Genomic DNA, 23614 nt, shown 5'->3' with positions numbered 1-23614 from the left:
AAAGGTAAGACATGACCAAAGAGAGTCATCAAATTATCTCCTAAAAATCTGCAAGAAGTTACCTAATAAACAAGAAATAGCTTAAACATCAGCAATAAAAGGAAGGAAAAAAAAAGTCAACATAATTGAAGACTGACTGAAAATAACCACCTCTGTCACACAGAAAGATAGTAGTTTCATGTGAAATTTTGAAATTTATGTTTGTGCAAAACTATGCTTGTGACTCCTAGTCTCGTAATAGGTTCCCATTACACTTCCTCTCTTATTATGGGGGTCAAGACTCAGAACAGTCAAACAAGGAGCACACTGAAGTCAAATGGCTGAAGTTCTCCAGATATCAGGTTCAAATTGGACCGAAGTGTGCTTTCACTTGGTGTTCTGAAGGCAACCGGAAGCGGTACCACTGTTGACATTTTGTACCTAATAAAATTGATGTAAATCAGACCGCATTGTATTTTATAAAGGAGTTTATGTGAATGTCAACAGTTAACAGAAAGACTACCATTCAGCAATCAGGCTGCACATACCCCAGCACATGTTGCATAGGCCATCATCCTCGTCATTGAGGAGCTGCTTCAAAGATGCCTTCTTACCCTGCATGAGAATGACAAAGACAAGGTCCTGATAAATGAAGCAGAAACACTGGATAACTGCCCACATACCACACTTGGCAAGGTTGGACTAATTCATCAATAAATGCAGTAATTCAATCTTAACAATGGGGAAAACTTACTTATCCCTATTCTCTACGCAAGAGGTCACATCAAAATCAGAAATTGACCCCTGACCCATTACATGCTCTGGAATTTCTATTCATATAGTGTAAGTGCAGCAAAAATTGCGAGGAGGAGACACAGCAACATTAATGTGAAACAGTGTTTACATCAACATTATAAGTGTGTTACAGTATCTTCCAGAAGAAAGCCGATTTGAGACGAGTGTGTGGTAGAAGACTGGCAACAACCTGAGAATGAAATAAATGTTATGAATATAGAATTGAAGTGAACTGACAACAGTGACTTCCTTCAAATCGGCTGATTCTTCATAATACAACACTATATCACATTTAAGTATTACAGTTTTACTGAGAATTAGATTGTACACTAATCTGAGACAAAACAACAATATCATGTGGTAGCACCTACGTGAACTCAGATTTGAAACAGTATATCATATGAACATGTTACTAGAGGAGGTTTTAAGTCTTCTTAGGACATAAGTAGTAATTCATCACTATAAAGTACAAACCAGCTTGAAGATACCATGGGCATTGTAAACTTTGATACTTTAACAGGAGAACAACTACTAGTTTGTTTATTTTTTAAATGATCAAATAAATAAACAAAATAATTTGAAGAATGGTATCTAGAATAGCCTACAAAACAACTATAATAAAACAGTGAAATCAAAATAATGTGATCGAAGGTTTGCTCTGTATTGGGTTACGTTAAAAAGTGTGAAAAGGACTGTTAGCTATATCTTTAAATTAATAAACCAACAAATATATTTCAAATAATTGTTTTGATACATTGTAGCGAGTCACGAACGTTGGGGCTTATGTTGATGTTGTTTTCTGTGTGATTTGGGTGTCAAAACCAACTTCACGTTTAAAACACGCGTTCCATGACGGCCATGTGTCTGATACATTTGAGATCCTTGCAAATATGGGATCTTACCTACCGCGTTGAACGTGTGTTGAATGTGACAAACGTTGACAACACTATTAACACATTTCATACCACAAAAACAGTATAATTTCATAATGCTACACCAAACATGAATTATTCGGTCGAAGAGTCGCTTGATACTTCAACTTCCCTAAACAGGTAAAAATGCGTCAAAAGAATGAATTTGAAGGAAGCTTAAGAAAGCGGGAAGTGCGTAAGTCGCACGCGGCAACCTGACGTAAACCTGCTAAATACAGCAGTGAGTGACATTATTCAACATGGCGGCCAGCTTTGGAAGGTTTCTCAGGACGTCTGTGAGTTAACGCTCATACAAACTCTGTTAGCGTGTGTTTGTAATTAACCAGACAGTAAGCGGTAGGTTTTTATAGTCGCCGACGATTTGTATATATGCTTTACCAAGCAATAGACATGTCTATGTCACTTGCAAGCCCGAATTCACCGAACAGGTCTTCTGCAAATGCTGAAGTGCCTGTTTCAACCACATTACTTTTAGGAGCTTTGCCCTATTCAAATTAGTTTTAAGCTGTGACTTCTCTTTAGAATGACCAAGCATTAGTTGTACTGAAAGAAGCTGATATAAAATAGAGGAAGGACTAGATTTTAGTGAGAATAAATTCACCGAGTCTAAATGTCATTGCTGAGGCCTCAAATATATTCAACCACACTAATCGGACACGTTTAGACGTGTTTTGTTTGAGTATGTGTATCTTACTAATGCTTCAGTGCTGGATCCATATCTTTCACTTTTATAGGCAAGGGTTGCAAAAGGAGGGCTGAGAGTCACAGCAGCTCGGCAGCATGAAGCCTTGGGCACTCGAAAATATCTCCTACACCAGACAGCATGTTTCTCAACCGGTATGTACAAAAAAAAAAATCGTAAAACATTATGAGCTGGATGACAAAATAGATATTCCTAAGCCTTTTGCTGTTAGTGACACATTCTGGGATGTCTGATTAGGTTTGGAAATTCATGTCTGATATACTGACAAGCACATAGAGTTGTCCTAATCATACTGAGTTAAAGTTAAGTTTTCTTTTCCATATAATGTTCAAAAGCCTTTCACAGGCATTTATATAAAAAAAATCTCTCAGCATTACTGATCAGCCTCTGTCAGATTTTTCATCAGATTCAGAATCATACTTAGATATTAAATTGTTACAATGTCCAGCATTAAAGAAAAACAACCAATATGGTTTCCCAGTCAGATAGTAGTTAATGTACCAGCACAGTCCTGAAAAAAATCTTTTTTGTTGAAAACCTTATTGATGGATCACAATATGTGCTTTCAGTTGCTCTCATGTAGCACATGCACCTTGAAATGAAGAATTCAAACGTATATATTTTTTCCATAGAAACTTAGTTTACATGAACAGTACATTTCGAACAGCAGTGTAATGTTTGTAGTACTGTTTGTTTTCCATAAATTCAACCCACATCTTTAGCAGATGTACCCAGTGTTCCATGCATCCTGCAGATGTAACTGTTTTTTTGAGCAAAGAAATTCTCTTAATAAGTGGTGTTTACTTTTCAGGCTCCTCCAGATGGGTCCCTGCTGTCACTCAGCCAGCTCCTGATTTCAAGGCCACAGCCCTCTTCAATGGGGAGTTTAAAGAGATGTGTCTGGCAGATTTCAAGGGCAAATACCTGGTGCTCTTCTTCTACCCATTGGACTTGTGAGTGGTGGCAAGATGTTTGCTTTTTTGTCTCTCTCCTGACATCAAAAAGTCTGTTTCGACATTGAGAATTTATTGAGACAATGCAGAACTAGAAGTGCACATTTGGAGCACAGCCCGTCATCGAGTTCCGCCCAACATTAACTAAGAAGGCAGCTGGGTTCTCTGCCTTTCTCCCACTGTCCAAAAACATGCAGTAGGTCAATAGTCGTTTGTACAGTCGATGCCAAACGTTTTGAGAATGACACAACCATAGAAACATCTCGCAAACACCTAAAAACCCCGAAGGAACAGACTTTGTGAAAGTGTCATTCTCTAAAATTTGGGCCATGACTGTATATAGTCTGGACTTGGGTGTGAGGGTGAGTGGTTATATGAATATGTGACGAATCTTCCAGGTTCAACCCCAGTGACAGTTGGGATTTGCTTTGATTCCGGATGGCATGTTCGACAATCCTAACAACCATTCATTCTCACTCGCCACTTAGAGCTTCAAGGAAAACCAGACACAGGCTAGGCACAAAGGGAAATATGGTACTGTTTTTTCCTCATAGCAGTTAGTGCAAACACACCAAGGCACCATCTGAGAAACATGTTTCCATATAGTAACAAAGAAGTATGTCACTGACAGAGTCAAATCAAACTCAGAAGTGACCTGTGAGATAATATCAATGATATCATGCCCTCATTATGTCCAGTGTATGTGATTCATCTAGTGGCAAGTAGTTAGGTTAATAAGGCTGTTATTTTCTCACTGGTATTCATACCCTACAAGCCTCTTAGATCAGGTATCACTAGTAAGAATAAGAATAACTTTATTTTTTCGAAGGAAATTGTTGTGCCAGAGTTTTAAGTAAAACATAACAATGATAGATAATAGTAGGAAGGAGGGAGTATAAGAAATACAAATAAAATATAAAGTGTCAAAGTTAAGGCTATAAAGTGCAAGTATGCAGGTAATCCAGCCTCAGGGCTGCATGGGCCGGTGTCTCCCTTAGCCGGTCCCAAGCCCAGATAAATGCAAGAGGGTTGCGTCAGGAAGGGCATCCGGCGTAAAACTTTTGCCAAAACCAAACATGCAAATCACCCCTAATAACCAGATCAGACAGGATCGGTCGAGGCCCGGGTTAACAACAATTGCCATTGGTGCTGATGACCCACAGTGAACCAACGGAAACTGAGCTACTGTAGGTCAAAGACGGAGAGAAGGAAAGCGTGTTCGGAAGCAAAGAGAGAAGAGGAAAGGCAAGAGTCTGGGACTGAGTAGGGACTTTGAATATTGGGACTATGACAGGAAAAGGTTGAGAGTTTGTCAACATGATGCAGAGAAGGAAGGTGGATATACTGTGTGTCCAGGAGACCAGGTGTAAAGGTAGTGAGGTTAAAAACGTAGGAACAGGCTGTAAGTTGTACTATCATGGTACTGACAAGAAGAGAAATTCGAGTAGGAGTTATCTTGAAGGAGGAGTTTGTTAGGAATGTTCTGGAGGTGAAAAGAGTGTCAGATAGACTTCTGAGTCTGAAATTGGAAATTAAAGGTGTGATGCTCAATGTTAGTAGTTGCTACGCCCCGCAGGTGGGATGTGAATCAAAGGAGAAGGAAAAGTTCTGGAATGAGCTATATGAAGTCATGCAGAATATCCCCACAGATGAGAGTGGTAAATGGTGCAGACTTCAATGGGCATGTTTGTGTAGCTAATAAAGGGGATGAAGAAGTGATGGGTAGATTTGGTATACAAGATAGGAATGCAGAGTGACAGATGGTGGTAGATTTTGCAAAAAGGATGGAAATGGCTGTAGTGAACACTTTTTTTCCAGAAAAGACAGGAACATAGGTTTATTTATTAGAGCGGAGGTTGGAGCATGCAGGTAGACTACATCGTGTATAGATGAGGTAACCTGAAATAGATCAGGGACTGCAAAGTAGTTGTTGGTGAGAGTGTAGCCAGACAGCATAAGATGGATGACAAGATGGGGACAAGGAAGATCAAGAGGACGGAGGCAGAGCAGAGGACAAAGAGGTGGAAGCTGAAAAGGGAGGAGTTGAGAAAGGCTCTGGGTGGTCAGGGAGAGCTTCCAGATGATTGGACAACTACAGCTAGTGTTATCAGGGAGACAGGTAGGAGAGTACTTGGTGTGTCATCTGGAAGGAAAGTAGATAAGGAGACTTGGTGAAATGAGGAAGTGCAGGAGCAGTTAGCAAGGAAAAAGTTGGACATTGAGAGGACAGAGGAGAACAGACAGGAATATAGGGAGATACAACATAAGGTAAAGATAGAGGTAGCAAAGGCAAAATAAAGGGCATACGGTGACCTGTATGCTTGGTTGGAGATTAAGGAGGGAGAGAATGATCTATCCAGGTTGGCGAAACAGAAATAACGATGGAAAGGATGTACAACAGGTCTGGTGATTAAGGATAGAGAGAGAAATGTATTGATAGATACTAGAAGAGTGATGGGAAGATGGAAAGAGTACTTTGAAGAGCTGATGAATGTGGAAAAAGAAAGGCAAGGGTAGAAGAGGTGACTGTTGTAGATCGCAAAGTAGCAGGGATTAGTAAAAGTGACGTGAGGTAGGCATTGAAGAGTGGAATGGCAGTTGGTTCTGCAGGTCAAAGCTAGTGCTTATATTTATATAAACATTATTTTGCAGGTAAAGGTCATACTTATTTGACAATAGTTATTCATTCATTTAAATTAGTGCTTAGAATAATACAAATTTCCAGTAAGTGTTCCTCTCATTAAATATTATTAAATTTCTGTATACAAGTCCTGAGTGGTGTTTGTGTGAATATGTTTTTTTTGTTGTTGTCTGGCTGGCCCGGTGGCATAGTGGGAAGCACTTCGGTTCCCTGGTTTGATCCGGACAGGGGCCCTTTCTACGTCGAGTTTGCATGTTTTACCTGTGTCCGTGTGGGTTTCCACCCACAGTCCTCACGAATTACTGTAAGCTTCTAACCTCTTCGAGTCCCTCATTTCAAGATAACTTTAATTGAAGGTGCTCTAAAATGTATTTATTCTCACTATTATCATTATCAGTTATGTCAGGTAGATTATTCCAAATATTATTAAATACTGATGTTTTTGTTTTATAGTAAGTGCCAAAAGTGGTTATATTTCATGTCTGATAAGGATCTGAAAGTAGTCAATCTAATCAGGTCATTGTGTGAGTTTGTCACCTGGAGATGGAGATTTACCTTGTGTAGTCAGAGGAACCAAGCATTCAACCCTGGTAACGACACAAAACACCATCCAAATATCTGCTAATGAAAACCGTAATCTCAACCTCTACTGATTTTATTTTGGGTTCATAGAACTTTAAGGCACCTTTTTAAATGTTTCCCTTTGTGTTCCCCCTGTATTGCAGCACTTTTGTGTGTCCAACAGAGATAATCTCATTCAGTGACAAGGCAAATGAATTCCATGATATCAACTGTGAGGTTGTGGGTGTGTCTGTGGACTCTCACTTCACACACCTGGCTTGGACGAACACACCACGCAAGGTAAAACCCTTCATGGGAAATAGTTTCAGTAAGAAACCTATAGTCCTATCTTTGTGGTTTGTGCCTAATGGTTCATTTATCCTCTATGCAGTATAAGGAATGAACAATTCATGCACATCCTGCATTCCTTTTGTGTTTATTGTAGGATGTTCACTCTAATGCCAAGGATGTGTGGGAAGACATGTATGAAGGCAGTGACGTTAACATGCAGATCTATTTTCATGCCTACATAGACCATAAATTAGCCCTTAAAGCAAATGTTTGCCTATGACACGTTCAGCATTTTGAAAGGCTGAAATCATTTAAAGTGCTGTATGAATTGCATTGTCTCAGCAACCTGGTCAAGAATATTGTTGCATGTTGGTTCTGCAGGTCGGAGGTCTGGGTAGTATCCATATCTCCCTGCTTTCTGATCTCAACAAGCAGATTTCCAGAGACTACGGCGTGCTGCTGGAGGGGCCAGGCATTGCACTTAGGTAGCAGAAGCCCTTTATAATTGTGCTTTAGGCATAAACAGTACACTTGTATTCTGTACTGTTCTAATCCTTTTTTTTTTTTTTGCCAAAGTTGGGTTGGAAATTGTACCCATAGTTTAGTCAGAGCTGTTATTGCTCCACATGTTTGTCGATCACCTATCTGTTCATACATGGATCTTTAAAGTCTTTAAGAGAAATTGCTGGCTTTCAGGGGGCTATTCATTATCGATCCACATGGTGTCGTGAAGCACATGAGTGTCAACGACCTGCCAGTGGGACGATGTGTTGAAGAGACTCTGCGTCTGGTGAAGGCATTCCAGTTTGTGGAGACCCATGGCGAGGTGTGCCCGGCCAGTTGGACTCCTAAGTCACCAACAGTGAGTGCACTCTTCTTTTCAGCCAATTAAATATATAGATGTAACAGATTTGTATGTCTGTGACAAATCTACAGAAATACTAATTTCTTATCTGCTCTTTCAGATCAAACCAACCCCGGAGGGATCAAAGGAGTACTTTGAAAAAGTCAACTGAGTCAGAAGTCATACCCCGTAGTATACATTAAGACAAATACATGTTCATTGTTTTTGTTTATTTAAGCTGTATAAACTCTTACACAGCTGACTAGGCTATGAAATGTTTGAAAAATATTTTATCTATCTGCATAAAACAGACAAGTGTCACCACAGCTGTGTGTTTTGTTACTCAAATTCATTGCTGTATTTAGATAAGCATTCAAATGGTTTAACTTCAAAGGCAAAAAAAGCACACAAAATAGCCCCTGTACATAAACATGTTTATTTTCTCTTTTTACAGCAAGTTAATATGCAAGTTCAAAATGTCTGATCAGACATCAGTACACAACATGAGGTGGTGCCAAAATTAACTTCAGTGGGAGAACTTGAAATGTGGGGGGAGAGGAAGCATTGCCACTTCTCATACAAGTAGGATACATACCGTATTTACACAAAATGGAGAAAGAAAACAGTTGAAACACTGCAGCACTGTGTGTGGTTATGAAAACATTTAGATTAGTGTACATAAACTTCACTTTGTACAGTATGTTTGCAGAGACAAAGCAACTGCCTCATTTCTCCTGACATTCACAAATTATGTTTCAGGTTAGGCAATAGAAAGTGAGGGCAATGGCTTACCAGAAGATGTAGAGCCGTTTTAAAGCTTTAAATACTGTGAAATCAATAAAGGCCTGCCTGTCATCTCAATGTACCTTTACATTATGAGACAGAGAAAAAAATATAACAAAAAGTAACATTGACTGAAGACAAACAAGATGAGCAGATTGTTGAACAAAAGTCATGCATTTTCAGGCAAGATGAATCAATGCCACCAGCCCCACCCCAAGCATCAATTAGACGAGAACAAAACATACCTTTTTATTCTTAAATGGATTCATTAAAAAAAAAAAAAAAAACCCTGTAGTAAATCTGTACAACAAAATATGCATTTGGGATCTACATCTAAAGGTACATTATTAATGTTATATACACACTCCCCATACATATATTATCTTTACATGTAGACTTCATTCAAACCCAAACATTGAGAACTTAAGACTAACTGGGGAAATGAGATTTAATCAATTGTCCATTTAAAAATCTGTTCTTGCTGTACCTCAGACCCTCTGTTCTTGTCTGCACAGTAAACTACAGCAGGACTAAAACATTTCACCTGGATGGATTGCTACTATAACAGGGAATTCAGAATCGTTGAAAGGGGGGAATGACTCAAGTAACAAGGTTTTATAGGATTTTTTTGCAGTGGAAGTAAATCTGAAACAAACTACTGAGTAGGAACAATTTTTTTAAGTGATTTTAAGAATACAAAATAGAAATGGTGTCAGAACATGGGCACAAACGCAACTCTCCAATATTCTGACACAATAGAACAAAAGGCTTTCATTACACTTAGGCCTCTTCACTGAAGAGAGCTACACTGTTCCATCATTTATAGTATCAGGTGGGACTGGGTTTGGAAAGATACCATGTCAGCCTTCAACATTTGCCCCCCAACTGTTTGAAAGCAACTGATAAAAACAAAACCTTTGTTTAATATCTCTTCCGCCGATTATGCTCCTGTTCACTTTGTGGCGCAGTATTGAAATTAATTCAGAAAAATGGAAAACTACATTTTACAAAGTGAGATTCTCACTAGCTCTTTGCAAGAAAGAAAAGTAATGACTTGTGCCTGCTGTCTTCCAGGATAACTGTTGGCAAATCCACTGAAATCCCTGCCATGCTACTTTGCCCCTTAGTCTATTTTCACATTTGTGTAGATCTTCCTCACAAAGGCACTTGTTCCCATGTATCCAACAGCACCTGTAAAAACAACACACATGCAACTGAAGTGGGGAAATTAAACGTCAATAATAATAAAGATCATAATCACTCAAGTGTCATGGGTAATTGTCAAATTGTGTAGTAGCAACTTGACTTGTTTTTTTTTCTTGACAACCATTTGTCTGTTTATCGAAGAGTCCTCTCCTGGACTGTCTCATCTCCCCGGTCACCCCAGCCAAAGTGAAGGCAACCTTGTCAAAGCTCAAAAACGGCAAAGCCCCTGGCCTATGTTCCATCACAGCTGAGATGCTGAAGGTACAACATCATCCTTTGGCTCACACAAATCATCGACCATGTGTGGGTCACTGAGTCGCTGCCTGATGACTGGAGACGGGGCATTACAATTCCCTTCTGGAAGCATAAGGGCGATCAGCTGGCCTGCAGCAACCACAGAGGAATCACCCTCCTCTCGGAGGGGGCCCGGGAGTTCAGGAAGGACCGGCACCTCTACATCGCCTTCATCGACCTGAAAGCGGCCTTCGACACGGTGGACCACGGCTCTCTCTGGAACATCCTGACATCCCTCGGAGTCCCAGCCAAAATAACCACACTCTTGAGGCAGCTCTACCAAGGAGCCGAAAGCTGTGAATGGCCGGGACTCTGAGTGGTTCCCCATCAACAGCGGGGTGAGGCAGGGCTGTGTCGCTGCGCCAGAACTTTTTAATTGTGTCATTGACCATCTGATGACAAAAGTCTCTGAGCGGATCCCTGGGGTCCCCATAGGCAGCTACACCCTCAGGGATCTCGAGTATGCGGATGACACCACGCTGTTCAGTGAGACCGCTGACCAGCTTCGTGAAGCCCTCCTTGTTTTTGATGAGGAGTCCAGGAAACTCGGCCTGAAGATAAGCTGGCCAAAAACCGAGCTTATGCATATAGGAGAGGGACCTGATCCACCACCACTCCTCTTCGACGGCACCCCTGTCCACTTTGTCGCTACCTTCAAGTACCTCGGCTCAACCCTGTCAAACACCGGAGATCTCAAAGTTGAGATTGACCGCCGCCGTGCCCTCGCGGCGTCAGTCATACAGTCCCTGTGGAGACCATTGTGGCGCCACCGGCACATGTCCCGGATGACAAAGCTCCGGGTCTACAATGCCTCAGTCATCTCTGTCCTACTCCGAAACCTGGCCGCTGAACAACACGCTGGCAGCCAGGCTTGATGGAATTTGACTCCAGGGCCCTGAGGACATTAGAAGGCATCAGCTGGACCCAGCATGTCACCAACAAGAGCCTAAGGGATCGAACCCAGCAGCCCCTAGCATCTCGCCTCGCAGCAATGCGGCGAGTTCGATGGTATGGCCACATCATCTGCTTGCCTGCCGAACATCCCACAAGCTCCATCTTGGCCTTTAATCCCCAGCTAGCCGGATGGAGAAGACCCAGAGGTGCCCCCCGCACCCGCTGGCTTGATGTTGTGGACCAGGACCTCAGGGCCTGCAATGTGAGCCTGGCACAGGCACGGCAACTTGCCAACCACAGACCCCGATGGAGAAACCTGGTAGCCACGGTTGGCTCTACGCATCTCGTGCAAGAGGACTAACTAACTAGCTAACCTCTCCAGGTTAGAAGCCAAAATTGAAAACAAACCAAAAAAAAAGAAAAACAGTCCTGTCACCCTGACAATGATTAATCACTCCTGAAGAGATCAGTTAAATAGGACATCTCCAAAAAAGGGAAGTAGAATGTCTGTTGTACCAAACAGATGAGTGACCAAACAGACAAAATGAATGATTCTTACTGGCTGAATAAGGGAGGTTTTATGTAGGGATATCATTGTCAGTGTGGGTTAATTTAAATTTTGTCTGAGTAGTCTCAAGTAAGTCCCTTGGATTAGTCCCTTGTGAGGTGCGTTTTCATCCCCTCATGTGAGTTTTCCAACAGCTATGAGGAATTGCTTTTCAGGATTAGGTGTTTTTAGCAGTTTTGTTTTCACCAATTCCATACAACTTCATGCCTTTGCCCAGGATGCTTGAACTGCCTATTTTTCTTCAGTGCTATGTTCTTTCTTGTAGCAGATAATTATGTTTTTATTAGTTCAGACACATTTCCTCCTTTTAGGTTAAAAGATGGTAAATTGAGATTTCTTTCCCTAACAGGAGGATATACAAAGCTGTTGGTAATGTTTGTTTTTCATATTCCTGGCTGATAAATGAGGCGATGTACGGCATACATAGAAGCCAGCCACTTTGACAGTTATGACTGGGATACTTTTGTTTATATCAAACAAAAGTGAGTGGATCCTTGTGACCCATACATTTTGAAATTTAAGAGTCCAGATGTAATGGAAATTCACCTGTGGCAGGGGTATGCCATGCTATGACGTGGTGAATCTCAGTCCTACATCATTTCAGCCTACATATCCACTTCATGGCACACCTCAGATACTATTACAAGTTATTTTGCCAACAACTTCATCTACAACAGTCATGTTGTTTTCTACTACCTGATGTTCTGAAATTCTCAAGTAATCCAACGTACAAACATATTCGCTTCAACGGAAGGGAAGAGAGGGGGCCAGAATGTTAAAAAAACTCAAATATCCAATACTTTTACATCACCTATTCGTCTATCAGTTAATCACATTCTGTAAAAATATTAATGTCTTTTTAAAGAGTGAAACATTTTTGATGCAAAAATAGCAAACAGTTTACAAAACTTTGATATAAAACTAGATTTTTGGGGGATCTTTACTTTTCTAAGGCAGGAGAATTGGTCTTTTCTCCACAAGTTATTCCAAGTTCCTTTTACACGGCATTTTTGGAACCAGTGAAAAACTATATTTAGGAAAATGATAACTGACAGTCTTTATAAATTCCAAAATGAAGATTATGTCTTCAAAATGTAATAAAAAATAAAGGTACTCATTATGCAATTCCCACAGGTCCGAACATGAACGGACTCACCACACATGATTCCCAGTGCAGTGCTGAACACAGCCATGTAGCCAAAGTAGAAGGATGTTTGGAATAGCCCGTACATCCTGAAACACAACAGTGAAAAGATAGACTGCTGTTCACTTCAAAAATATTGATTAGGTTTTTAAAGTCAAAGTAAAGAAAGGTTAACTCACTTGGTTTTGAAAAAATAGTAGTAAAAGGAGTACATGTAGACATATACAGCAGTGGATGCAGCAGAGAGGAAGCTTGTCCATTGCCTGAGAGAGACCCACAAACTAACTTTAAAACAATGCAGTTGACTCAACTCATTTGACTTGAAATTGTATTACACTTTCATCTTCATATTTCATAATTTCATGCTTTTGTATTATGGATCACTTAACAGCCACCCTGATTTACATTTATAGCTCTGGGAAAACTAATGGAAAATCAGGAGGTAACATTTCTAGGAAATACCTGAATACAGTTGATCATTAGAAATACTGAAACTTTTTTTCTTTTTTTTTAAAAATTACTGAATCACTGGCATGAGAATGTTACTGTTCTTACCATCTGTAGTCCTCGGCATTGAGCAGGAAATAGGTGCATACGATAGTGACACACACAGTCACAATGCAAAGGATTACCAGAACGAGCATCATGAAGCCATACACGTAGTAGATTTTGTAGGCCCAAAAGGAAGTAAAGATGAAGTACCTGAAGAATGAGCAAAGGAGACGCATTGTCTTCAACCATCTTCTTTCCATAATGATACTGGACAAACACTTAAAAAAACAAGGACTTACATTTCAATAAAAATGGAACCAAAGGGGAGGATTCCCCCAAGGCAGACAATGACTGCCGGCTCCATGAACCTGAGAGGCCAGATAAGGATGCATTCTTTAGAGTATTTAATAAAAAAAAAGATAAGCACATATTTAAAATTAAAAGTCATATCAACTTGCACCCTTAGCAACAGGCCTACAGCACCATTAATACACGTTATGGTTTTGCCACTGTCAATCTGTTAACAATGCATGACGGATGGATTAACCTGTTTGTCTTCAAATCTGAACTTCTATTCCAGCGAAGTAATCTGTCTCTGCATGTGCCTGTCAGTGACAGTGCTAGTGGCTTTACAACACCATACCACTCACCACACCTACCATTTCTTCTCAGGAATTGGTCGTGGTACAGCGTTCACCCTACAGGGAAAGTTTGGCTGGCCAGACAGATTTCTTCCCAAAATGGTTCCAACCAGGTTCAGTGGCAGAATGACAAAAAAGCAGATGCAGCAAACAGCAACCTGCAGAGACACAAATTATCAAAATTAATAATCAATTCAGAGTCTTGACAACAAACATTGAAGTGTTTTAAGAAATCTCACAAACTTTTTTTTTGTGTGTGTGTCTTTATGTGTGTATGACGTAGAACTGACATTTGCTTATAACGCATCAACAGCATTTCTCTTAAGTCTTCCTAACCTGATATGTCAGATCCTTCAAATTACAGAAGCCCCATGGCTGGCTGAGTAAAAGGTTACTGTCACTTACATGTTGAATGTTATTACTGGGTGACTTTCAGCTTTAGCTATGAAAAATAATAGCATTTCTAAGTTTTGTATATGCTTGATCTGAATGCACAACTCACCCATTTTGTGTGGTTTTAATAAAGCTGACAAGCTGCTCATTGCAGTATGTCTGGTTGCCATAACAGTATTAGCTTCTAATTAGGATAGTCACAATATTTTGAAACCAATCTCATCAAGCTCTACCCCCGGACCTGGCTCCAGGACTAGGCCTGGTGACCCACGCCAGGCAAGTGAAAACTTGGTCCACAGTTTGTGTTGTTCCCGAGGGTCTTGTGGGACATGCTTTGTCTGGTCCCTCATCTGAGACCTGTTTGCCTTGGATGACCCTTCAAGGGGCATAAAGCCCCTGATAACATAGTTCCAAGGATCACTAGGACACACAGACCCCTCCACCATGTTAGGGTGGAAGCTCACGAGGGGCATGCCATTAGCATGCATAACACTGAAATACCTTAACTGCTTTCAGGGATAGTAAACTCCTGACATCTTGGTTTTGGGGCCCTGGAGTAAATAGATTAAAGAATCTTGGCACCTTGAGACAAGAACACTTTAGTTGAACAGGCCTGCAAGGAAGTTTTAAACTATCGGTAAATGTGACTTACATTTTTCTGTGATTTAAATGCTCTTGAAAAGTTAAGAGATAAATTTCAAGCCTGCATGTACCAGATCATGCAGTGTGAGCTGCTACAAAGACCACACCCTAGATCCTCTCATCTGAAATGATGGCTCCATGCAGGAAGACACACAGATAAATAGCAGACTTTTGACAGGACTCCTCCAACAGACTCCTCCTGAGGGAGGGGTTGTTGAGTAAGACCCACCATGGTGCCAAAAGGAATGGCTCTGGAAGCGTGGTAGTAGATGGCGATGAAGTTGATGAAGAAGGCGGTTCCACACACCATGGCTGGGATCGTGAAGGCCCCGATGAACATTTGCTTTATCCATCTTCTGCCTGCGTAGTTTAAAAACATCAAAAGCAACATGTCAAAAAGTTGTTTAACAAAAGAGGAAAAAATGATATCCAAACACTGAAAAGTATGAGTGAAAACATTAGATATGTTATTACCGCCTTGTTTTGCATACAAGCTTCCCCCAAAATACCCATTGACGGGAGAGGTGGCTGCATAGACAAAAATGGCTGTACTGAGCATGGATCCTCTCCTGCAAAGAAAAATAACCAATCAGACCCTGTCAAACCTTTAACTTCCTCTGAGTTAGATTTTTTTTCTAAGAATAAGAATAAGAACAACTTTATTTATCCCGAAGGAAAGTGTTACAACTGGCACTTCAAGTTTACTTGCTACAATCAAACCCAAAACACTATGAGGAAAAATTACTTAAGAATTTCCCACCTGGTCGTCTATATTGTACTGCAAACATGCAGTTGACCTCTTATATACTTTTTCTTTCATGACTATCAAGTTAAATGACAGGTTTGACCAGTAATAGTAATGACATGAAGTACCTTATTCTTTTCCTACTTCTCTCTCCGTAGCATAATATGCTGATTAATACATTTTAAAATCAGTTGTTGACTCCTTTCATTTGGAAAGCCGCCCTCTTATTGAATTTGGGTCCACGCAAAGAACCAAGACGCTGCACTACAAACCACTTTGGGAGTTGACTGTTCACTCTTTAAACAGTAAGGGATGTGGTTCTAAAATATTAAGTTACGATGACAAACTGTGAATTCCACTAGGATTCTTATGGATGATTGTTTCATTAATCTTAAATAGAATCAATGGATATTTATGTATTACTTGTACCATAGTAGTTGATGCTGCAGGACAGGTGTTTAATCAACAAAAAAAAAACCAACTTTATTTTACGTGTACCTGATTGTTTGGATAAGCACTTTGGAAAATTAAACCCTCGAAAATTTTCCATCCTTTTTGTTTTACTTGTTTTCTCTCACATTCTTTAAATCTAATGGTGGTACAATCTAGTTTACAAGAGTTTCCCAACTCAACATGCAATATCTGCAGTTAAGAGTCTTGCTCAGTTGTGTCCTAAAATGCAGTAAGTATTTCAGTAGAAGGTGGTTTAGATCACATTTTTTCATTTGCAAAATGTGTAAATATGAGCATGACGGCTTGAGGAGAGAAAAAAAAAGGACTTTTCATGTCGTTTAAAATCCACGTATCTGAAAAAAGAAAAAAATCATAAAAAAATACTTCAAGTGCTTCTTGTAAGAGCAAACAAGATCAGTTTTTTTGTCACTATTAGTTCTCTTATTTGGGCAGGCTCTTGATGGGAATTGCTTGATAAATCTATTTATAAATGTTACTGTAGTTCACCTATTCATGCAAATTGGATATTATTCAATTCAGGTGTATTCCATCTGACATTCATATCCTGGGATTATTCTGACCCCATTTTAGGAGTTTTTATTATGCCGAATTATGCCTGTAAAATTAAAGACTTAGTCCAGATGACACTATGATAATTGAAGGAATTATTTAAGCCACAACTTCAAGTTCAATTGTAAACACTAATATCAACATTTATAGCATATGAAGTCTCATGACATCAAACAGATCATTCCATCACTGGGTATTGCACTGTACTTTCCAATTTAATAAACACTAACACATCGTCCCATACACACCCCTATGTTAATCAGTCACTTGTGTTCCCATATCCTGTTCCTCTATGTGATATCACATTCTCATGTGAAATCATACTAACCGTTCAGCAGTTGACTGTTCACTTTTGCTTTTGAAATTACCTATGGCCAAATTCAGTGGTGACAGATTATACCAGGTTAGGCGCAACTCACATTTTTACAGTGAATGTATCAAGGGAAAGAGCAACTCAAGGTAGAGCTAGAGCTCCTTTCTTAACAGACTCAATGCCACACCTTGAATCACAAAGTGACTACTGTCAATTCCGGCCAATAAACTGATACTTTTTTCACATGCTTTGAGAAATGCAGAAAATGCATTTTAAACAGCTTTCAAATTGAAAGCGATCAGTCTGGCTGTCTCAGAAGGAAATAGAGCTCTTGGACGAAAGTTCGGCATTTGTTCTGAAAAAAAGCATTTGCGTTTTGTACCGGTAGTAGCAGATGTTAGAAATTTATTTAATTTATTTAAATATTCTCAAAAAACCTTTCGTGCAACGTCTCGCTGTGTTAATATCTCGCGTTTCAACGGAGACACAAGCGGCATATGGACAAGTTTGGCTTATTTACGAACAATTTCTTTTTTCTTCAAAAAGATAGTAGGTACTGCCTATATAAAAGGTGTGCTCTATAGTACGGAATTTACTGTAGCTTCTTCAAGCTCAAATTATTCCTTTAACATTTTACATTAAGACGATGCTTAAAAGTATGACCCAAAATTTGAATGAAGATTCTTCTACTTCAGTGTCTTAAGGAATTTTCAAAGTTTTTTTTTTTTTTTTAATGTTTTATTGATATTAACTGGGTCTTAAATCAGGTTTGGGGTTGTTTTTCAATTACAGTTGAAAAAAAATATTGTGAAATATAGGCCTTAGAAATACATTAAATTGTTTCACAATGTAAAAATTATCATGGATCCAACTGCAAAAATGTAAACACAATACTCAAAATTTAAAACTTTTCTATAGGTTCTTTTTCAAATCATTCCAAACTGTTTTGTTAAAATATGTTCAGTGCTTCAACCTCACAGCACTAAGGACCGTGGTTCGATTCCGACAAAGGAACCTTTCTCTGTGGAGTGTGCATGTTCTCCCCGTGTCAGCGTGGGTTTCCTCCAGGTTGTCTGGTTTCCTTCCACAGTCCAAAAACATGCAGCAGGTCAATTGGAAAAAATTCGGAAAATTGCCCCGAATGAGTGAGTGAGTTAATGTTTGTCTGTAAGTATATGTGGCCCTGCGACTGATCGGCAAACAGTCCATCGTATTCCCCACCTCTCACCCAATGACATGTGGAATAGGCTCCAGCATCCCCTACAACCCTGAGTGCAGGATAAGCAGCAGACACTGGATGGATGGATGTTCATCCCATGGATATGTAGCTCTAAGTGTCATTTGTTGGACCATTTTATTCTCACTGTGTAAAGAAGAACCCTGTCATTTATAGTCGATGTATTACCGTTCCTAATGTCTGGACAACACTTGCCTTTCATGGAATAATCAGATAACCTGTTTCAATTTTGCTACACATTGAAGACCTCAATTCTGAAACATACATTCTCTACACACGGAGAAATGGGAAGTGTTGCTGTCATAAACAACAGTGGCTTGACAAACGTTTTAGTGTCTCCTACCTCCTCAAAGACTTATTGCTTGCCAGCAAATTGATTTCAAAAATGCTAAAATCTAACAGCTACTAGAGATGGTGTGACTAAATGTTGTGTGCTGCTGCATGTTCGATATATATATGAAAGATTATGAGAAGTTTCACCATAAAGTTAGAATCTTTAACAGTTAAAAACAAGTAACCTCTATACACAAATGACATTTTGTAAAACTTTACCATCCCCTTTAAAATATATTCAGTGAGGTTAGTAACCCTGTGAGGGACCTTATTCCTCATGGTAGATGTGACAATAAAATACAATGTCATACCTTGCTTGAAATTAATACCAGTTTAACTAGATAAACCAACACAACAACTGAAACTACACTAAGGTGGTCAAGTAACTTGGAACCATATGAATGAAAGGAACTACATTTACCCTACTTGAAATGCATTTAACCAACAAAACATGTTCAGGACTGTCTCAGAAAATTAGAATATTGTGATAAAGTTCTTTATCTCCTGTGATACAATTAAAAAAACAAAAATTACTTTTTCATGATACTCTAATATTTTGAGATAGGATTTTTGAGTTTTCTGAAGATGTAAGACATAATCAGCAATATTAAAATAATAAAAGGCTTGCAATATTTCAGTTGATTTAAAGAATCCAGAATGTATGACATTTTTGTTTTTGTCACAATATTCTAATTTTCTGAGACAGTCCTGTATTAGCTATTTCAGAACAACGACCTAAATTCCTATACCTTTTTCTAAAAAGTCCCATAAGATATTTTAACCAGCTTGGAGTCAGGTTAGACAACGAAGCATACGTCAAAACACATGTCTACAATGTGTAAAGCTTGTTAAAAATCGTGTGACTCACTCTGTGTACAGATCCTCGACCATTGCAACAATAATGACAATGAGGGAAACGGAGAAGATCTGACAGCCTGAGCCAATAAGCGAGGAGAAGATCAGTGGATGGCTTGATGGCCGAAACACATCTCCATGGACCTGCTTCCAACCGTATTCATCTCCCAGGTCTCTGTCCTATTTTTACACAGGGACGGTGTCCACAAAAAATAGCAAAATTCATCAGTTATGAAGATGAGATGGTGAAACTCATTATTAACATATTGTGGAGAAACTAACCATGTCATCCATTTCTTCCTCTTTGCTGTATCGGGCATAATCCTTTCTGAGAGTTCTCATCAAAATCATGGACACCAGACCCACCAAGAAAATGACCATCATGAAGGAATTAAAGATGGAGAACCAGTGAATCTAAAACGATAAGAATAGAATCACCTTTGTTTGTCCTGTATTACAGACCTTTTTACCTCAAGAATCAACATTTTGCAAATTTCAATACAATTTTTAAAAATTATGTACTTTGTTTATCCAAATAAGTCAATACATTCAGTTGGTTCTAAGTATATCAAGATCTTGATATAGGCAACACAACATCAACCTACCCTGTGCTGAAAGAAGGATGGGTCAAGGTACTTGTCAAATCTGTCTTCAAATTTCACATCTGACTTCTTCCACTTTACCTGGGTTATGGGATGAGGTTGAGTTAAAGTTTTTCGCTTCTCTGAAATAATCTCTGCAAGACTCATATTCAAGACAGAAAGTAATTTCAAAAGGACCACTGACCACCACAGTGGATTAAGTACTCACAGAATAAGACATTGCAATTCTTGTGTTGGGGACAAGTCGAACTTTGGCTTCACTGGTCAGATTTACATCAACAATTCTGTTGCCATTGTAGCCTATCTCGAGTTTCTTGTATGTCCACAAGTAGTGATCCTCTCCATTTTCATCAGCCTCACCAACAATACCTTGAAAAGTTTAAAAAAAGGTTACTCATGAGACTGAAAATTGAGAGGGATAACTGTTAGCATTAAGGCCCATGACACACCTATAGCAAACAATATCATCTTGTGATATTTGAGCAACTGAAGGAGTGGTACCTTTATACAAACGTCTATAGTAGTATGTGAATGACAACAGAGAGCTGATTAGTATGTTAGTAAGGAGCAAACTGCAGCTTGATTAATATCCTTGTTGTACAGGATTACAGAAATGTGTCTACATTTCAAAGGCACAAAATTCAAGGATGGCTTGGCGTACAATGCAAATATAATAGTTCTTCCAGAGCAATAAGAACACCTGACACTGCCATTCAACATTACTTTTCAATCCAAGGTAATTCACAACATAATTCAAACAGTTTATTTAGAATGTTTAAAGGCCATATTGGAGGGGAAGAGCTTTTTCAAAATCTATCTACAACATTAGATGCTTTGATAATTGCTCATGACACCTAAATTGAGGGTATTTCATTGAACTGTGTGATAGATGATATGCTTATGTTGTTTAGCCAGTAGAAACTTATACTGAGATGAACAAACAGGTTCACCAACAAGTTACAAACTGGTTTGGTGACTCTACCATCAAATGATGAGATTCAAGTTAAATATGTCAGTGTCACTGCCCACCTATGTAATTAATGAATCTCAAAAGGAATAACAGACACGTTGAGTCACCAGAAGTTTAAGATATTATTATAAAGAGGCAGGGGCAGCAATTACTGGCCATTGAGCTTAAAAACATTTCTTCTCTTTGCCTCCATCTTGTAAAAAATGAATCAACTAACCACTTACCCCAGATAGGCAGGTCATCTATGTACATTTGGTACCAGTAGTGATTCTTTATGGCATACACAAAAGCATCTCGTTTGGCTTTGTCCAGATCAATTTCACAGTATGTCGCTGGCATGACTTCATCTACAGAGTTCAAAAATGCAACATCTCATGAGATATAACAGATGATAGAAAAAACAATTCATCAGTGCATTCAGCAACAAAAAGGAGAATATCCTTAATTTCAACTTTTTAACAGGCGTGGGCAACTGGAATAAGTGAATACCTTTGAACTTTATGTCTAGGCCACTGAATTCCAGCTCCACACCTTGCAGAGCTTCTCCGAGTGTTTCATGGTAATGACTGATGGTCTTCTTGGAGCCCACGCAAAAGGGCAAGGAGAAATACTTATAGGTCTCCTGTCGGTTGTGGTAAGGTCCCACTGTGTTCATCCATAAAACTACTTCCTCTTTATCTGTGTACTGCAGAGGAAATACGAAGACCCTTAATGAAATCCTGAGTTGTAATACCAGTTCTACTTGTTCTTCAGCAAGTGGATTCTAGTAATGGGATGTTATGCAAGAAAAGTTCACTCATACACAAACAGCACATTTGAAAATTAAAACTAGTCACCATTTAAGTCAACAAAGAACTATGTGACGCTAGCTTGAAGTAGCTTACGTTACATGCTAAGAGTAGCTTATTAACTGGTTCGGACGTTGTAATTAGGGCTCCTCGAAGAGACAATGAAAAAGAATGAGAAAATATCAAGAAGCGAAATGCTCTTGTTAGATACAACTTAATAGCACAATAAAACAGCCATGGTTGTCGTCACTTCTCGGTGTCGACTACCCAATACGATGAAGGCAAAGATATCGCAACAGCGTTCTAACTGTTGGTTAGAAGCCAACCGATCTTACTAGTAACTAGTCAAACTCCAAAGCAGATTCCACAGGCCGGTGTCCAGGGGAGGCTTGTGCAGACTTCTGGGGAAGACTAACAAGCTAGCAACCAAACATTGGCCATAAGCACATAGGCGGATAAGACAGAGATGCTAGCAAGCTAACTGAATGCAATTTATTTGATGGCCGTTTGCGTATCAATTGACCCCACGGCAGCCTGAACTTATATTTTGGAGTAGCTGGTACACTATTTTCATGTGTGCAATTAGCTTTCGTCGCTACGGTTAGCAGGTTGCACTGAACACAAACGTCCATTATTTTCAAGGCTCCCCCTTTTGATTCGGCCTCTGAAACCTTGCCTTACCGTATGTTCATGTTCATCTGCCTCGACAGGTATTATGGAGCCCACTATTGTAAGGAACGCCGCCGCTGCCACCTTCCACCTGGAAGACCCCATATTTTCGTTGAAAGTATACCGAAAAGATCGGGGATGTTAGCTTGGCACGGCTATCCCACCTTCTTCCTGGTTGTATGACAGAGGCAAATTTTAGGGATGCTCTCTCGTACGTATATGGCGTAAGTGCCTCATGAGCACTCATCGTACACTCATCGGATTGGCTGAAACATGTCATGTGGCTAGGATAGTCCAGTCATTTGTGAAAGCGGTTGATGAAACGGTGAATGCAGAAACTCCGTGAGCACATCGTCCGCAACCTTCAGCCACGTCATCTGACTGCCAAAACCGGAGCCTCTCGGACAACTCTGATGCCTGAAACGTGACAGATACGGCATTTCATTTCTGAAGAAGTCTCCGTGAGGGTTCAACTTGCCTGGAGAATATCTCATTTAAACTTTGCCGTGACATGCTGTTTAAATGACATTTTCGTTTGCAATGCGTTCCATAGACGAAAATGAGTAGAGAAAAAAAACTTCATCACCGTCACGAGAAATACGATCCCAAAGTTTCCGTTCGTCGTTATGAATAAAATTAGTTCTCTGATCCGGCCCACTTCAAGAGGAATATACAGCAAACTGACGTATGTGAAAAAGTTGTTGTAATCAAACAACGTGTGATCATCCTGCTTTACTAACTTTTTTATGTTGCATTGAGTACAGCTAAACTGCAACGAGGCATTTCACTACACAGGGACTTGAATAAGACATGTTTCTAGATTGAAAATTACATTACATATTATAATCAGGGTAATTTCCCTGAATTGTAATTACTTAATTAAAACTATTTGTCTATGTAAGTAATGAAATTATCACTTGTATACTCGTATTGTTGAGGAAAATGTGTATTTATGACCCAGTGAACAAACTCAGCTCGACCCTCAATTCCAACACTGTGCCTTTGCAATGCACAGGGTTGCTTCCTATACACAGGAAGAGGCATGCTCTTAGCTTATCTCTAACCTCCCTTAACACTAACCCCTAAAGTTGCCCCTTGTGACTCCTCCCATGAACGCTTTATATTACTTGTGTTTGTGGAGGTTCACGGTCATCCAGGTCATGGGGAATTCTTGTATATTACTTGTATACTCAAGTATATTACGTGTGGTATTCCATGTCAATGAATGGATGTATCTCGGAAGGAGTGTGAAGTATGATTTCTTGTGCATAAATTCCAAGAAGAGTTCAATTTGTGTTAGTATGTCAAAAGAGGTTGATTCTA

The 23614-nt window shown here is 39.5% G+C and overlaps 2 protein-coding genes across 3 annotated transcripts; one reads left to right on the top strand and one right to left on the bottom strand.

Annotated features, from left to right (window-relative positions):
• Positions 1-1870: 1870 nt before the first annotated feature.
• On the top strand, positions 1871-8023 carry prdx3 (peroxiredoxin 3). 2 transcript variants are annotated; one of them, XM_086165394.1, is made up of 7 exons: positions 1871-1981; positions 2441-2543; positions 3221-3362; positions 6729-6864; positions 7291-7340; positions 7552-7717; positions 7821-8023. In XM_086165394.1, exons 1-7 carry the CDS (start codon positions 1946-1948, stop codon positions 7869-7871), a joined length of 684 nt encoding a protein of 227 aa, XP_086021520.1. In that variant the 5' UTR covers positions 1871-1945; the 3' UTR covers positions 7872-8023. The 2 variants fall into 2 exon arrangements, with proteins under 2 accessions (XP_086021520.1, XP_086021510.1); XM_086165384.1 differs by having other exon boundaries at positions 7237-7340.
• A 93-nt stretch (positions 8024-8116) lies between these two features.
• On the bottom strand, positions 8117-22500 carry tm9sf3 (transmembrane 9 superfamily member 3). The gene is made up of 15 exons (XM_086165372.1): positions 22304-22500; positions 21324-21519; positions 21059-21181; positions 20073-20233; positions 19868-19945; positions 19545-19676; positions 19276-19442; positions 15231-15325; positions 14986-15116; positions 13740-13879; positions 13380-13448; positions 13144-13290; positions 12768-12851; positions 12601-12677; positions 8117-9673 (listed from the first exon to the last, which is right to left on the bottom strand). Exons 1-15 carry the CDS (start codon positions 22394-22396, stop codon positions 9606-9608), a joined length of 1761 nt encoding a protein of 586 aa, XP_086021498.1. The 5' UTR covers positions 22397-22500; the 3' UTR covers positions 8117-9605.
• Between the last annotated feature and the right edge of the window lie 1114 nt (positions 22501-23614).

The sequence above is a fragment of the Fistularia commersonii genome, chromosome 2 (genome assembly GCF_037954325.1).
Source record: "Fistularia commersonii isolate RoL2024-O1a breed Wild chromosome 2, RoL_Fcom_v1.0, whole genome shotgun sequence".
NCBI lineage: Eukaryota > Metazoa > Chordata > Actinopteri > Syngnathiformes > Fistulariidae > Fistularia > Fistularia commersonii.
The sequence above is the reverse complement of the archived record's forward strand: the minus strand, read 5'-3'. Positions and strand labels throughout refer to the sequence as shown.

What these genes read in the sequence shown, in the direction of transcription:
- prdx3 (XM_086165384.1), top strand. Translation starts at nt 1,946, where the DNA reads ATGGCGGCCAGCTTTGGAAGGTTTCTCAGGACGTCT. An exon ending in GAAGGTTTCTCAGGACGTCT is followed by an intron (nt 1,982 to 2,440) that starts GTGAGTTAACGC and finishes TCACTTTTATAG; the next exon opens with GCAAGGGTTGCAAAAGGAGG. An exon ending in GGACTCCTAAGTCACCAACA is followed by an intron (nt 7,718 to 7,820) that starts GTGAGTGCACTC and finishes CTGCTCTTTCAG; the next exon opens with ATCAAACCAACCCCGGAGGG.
- tm9sf3 (XM_086165372.1), bottom strand. Translation starts at nt 22,396, where the DNA reads ATGGGGTCTTCCAGGTGGAAGGTGGCAGCGGCGGCGTTCCTTACAATA. An exon ending in GTCGAGGATCTGTACACAGA is followed by an intron (nt 15,326 to 19,275) that starts GTGAGTCACACG and finishes TTTTCTTTGCAG; the next exon opens with GAGAGGATCCATGCTCAGTA. An exon ending in GGTTCCATTTTTATTGAAAT is followed by an intron (nt 13,291 to 13,379) that starts GTAAGTCCTTGT and finishes CTCATTCTTCAG; the next exon opens with GTACTTCATCTTTACTTCCT.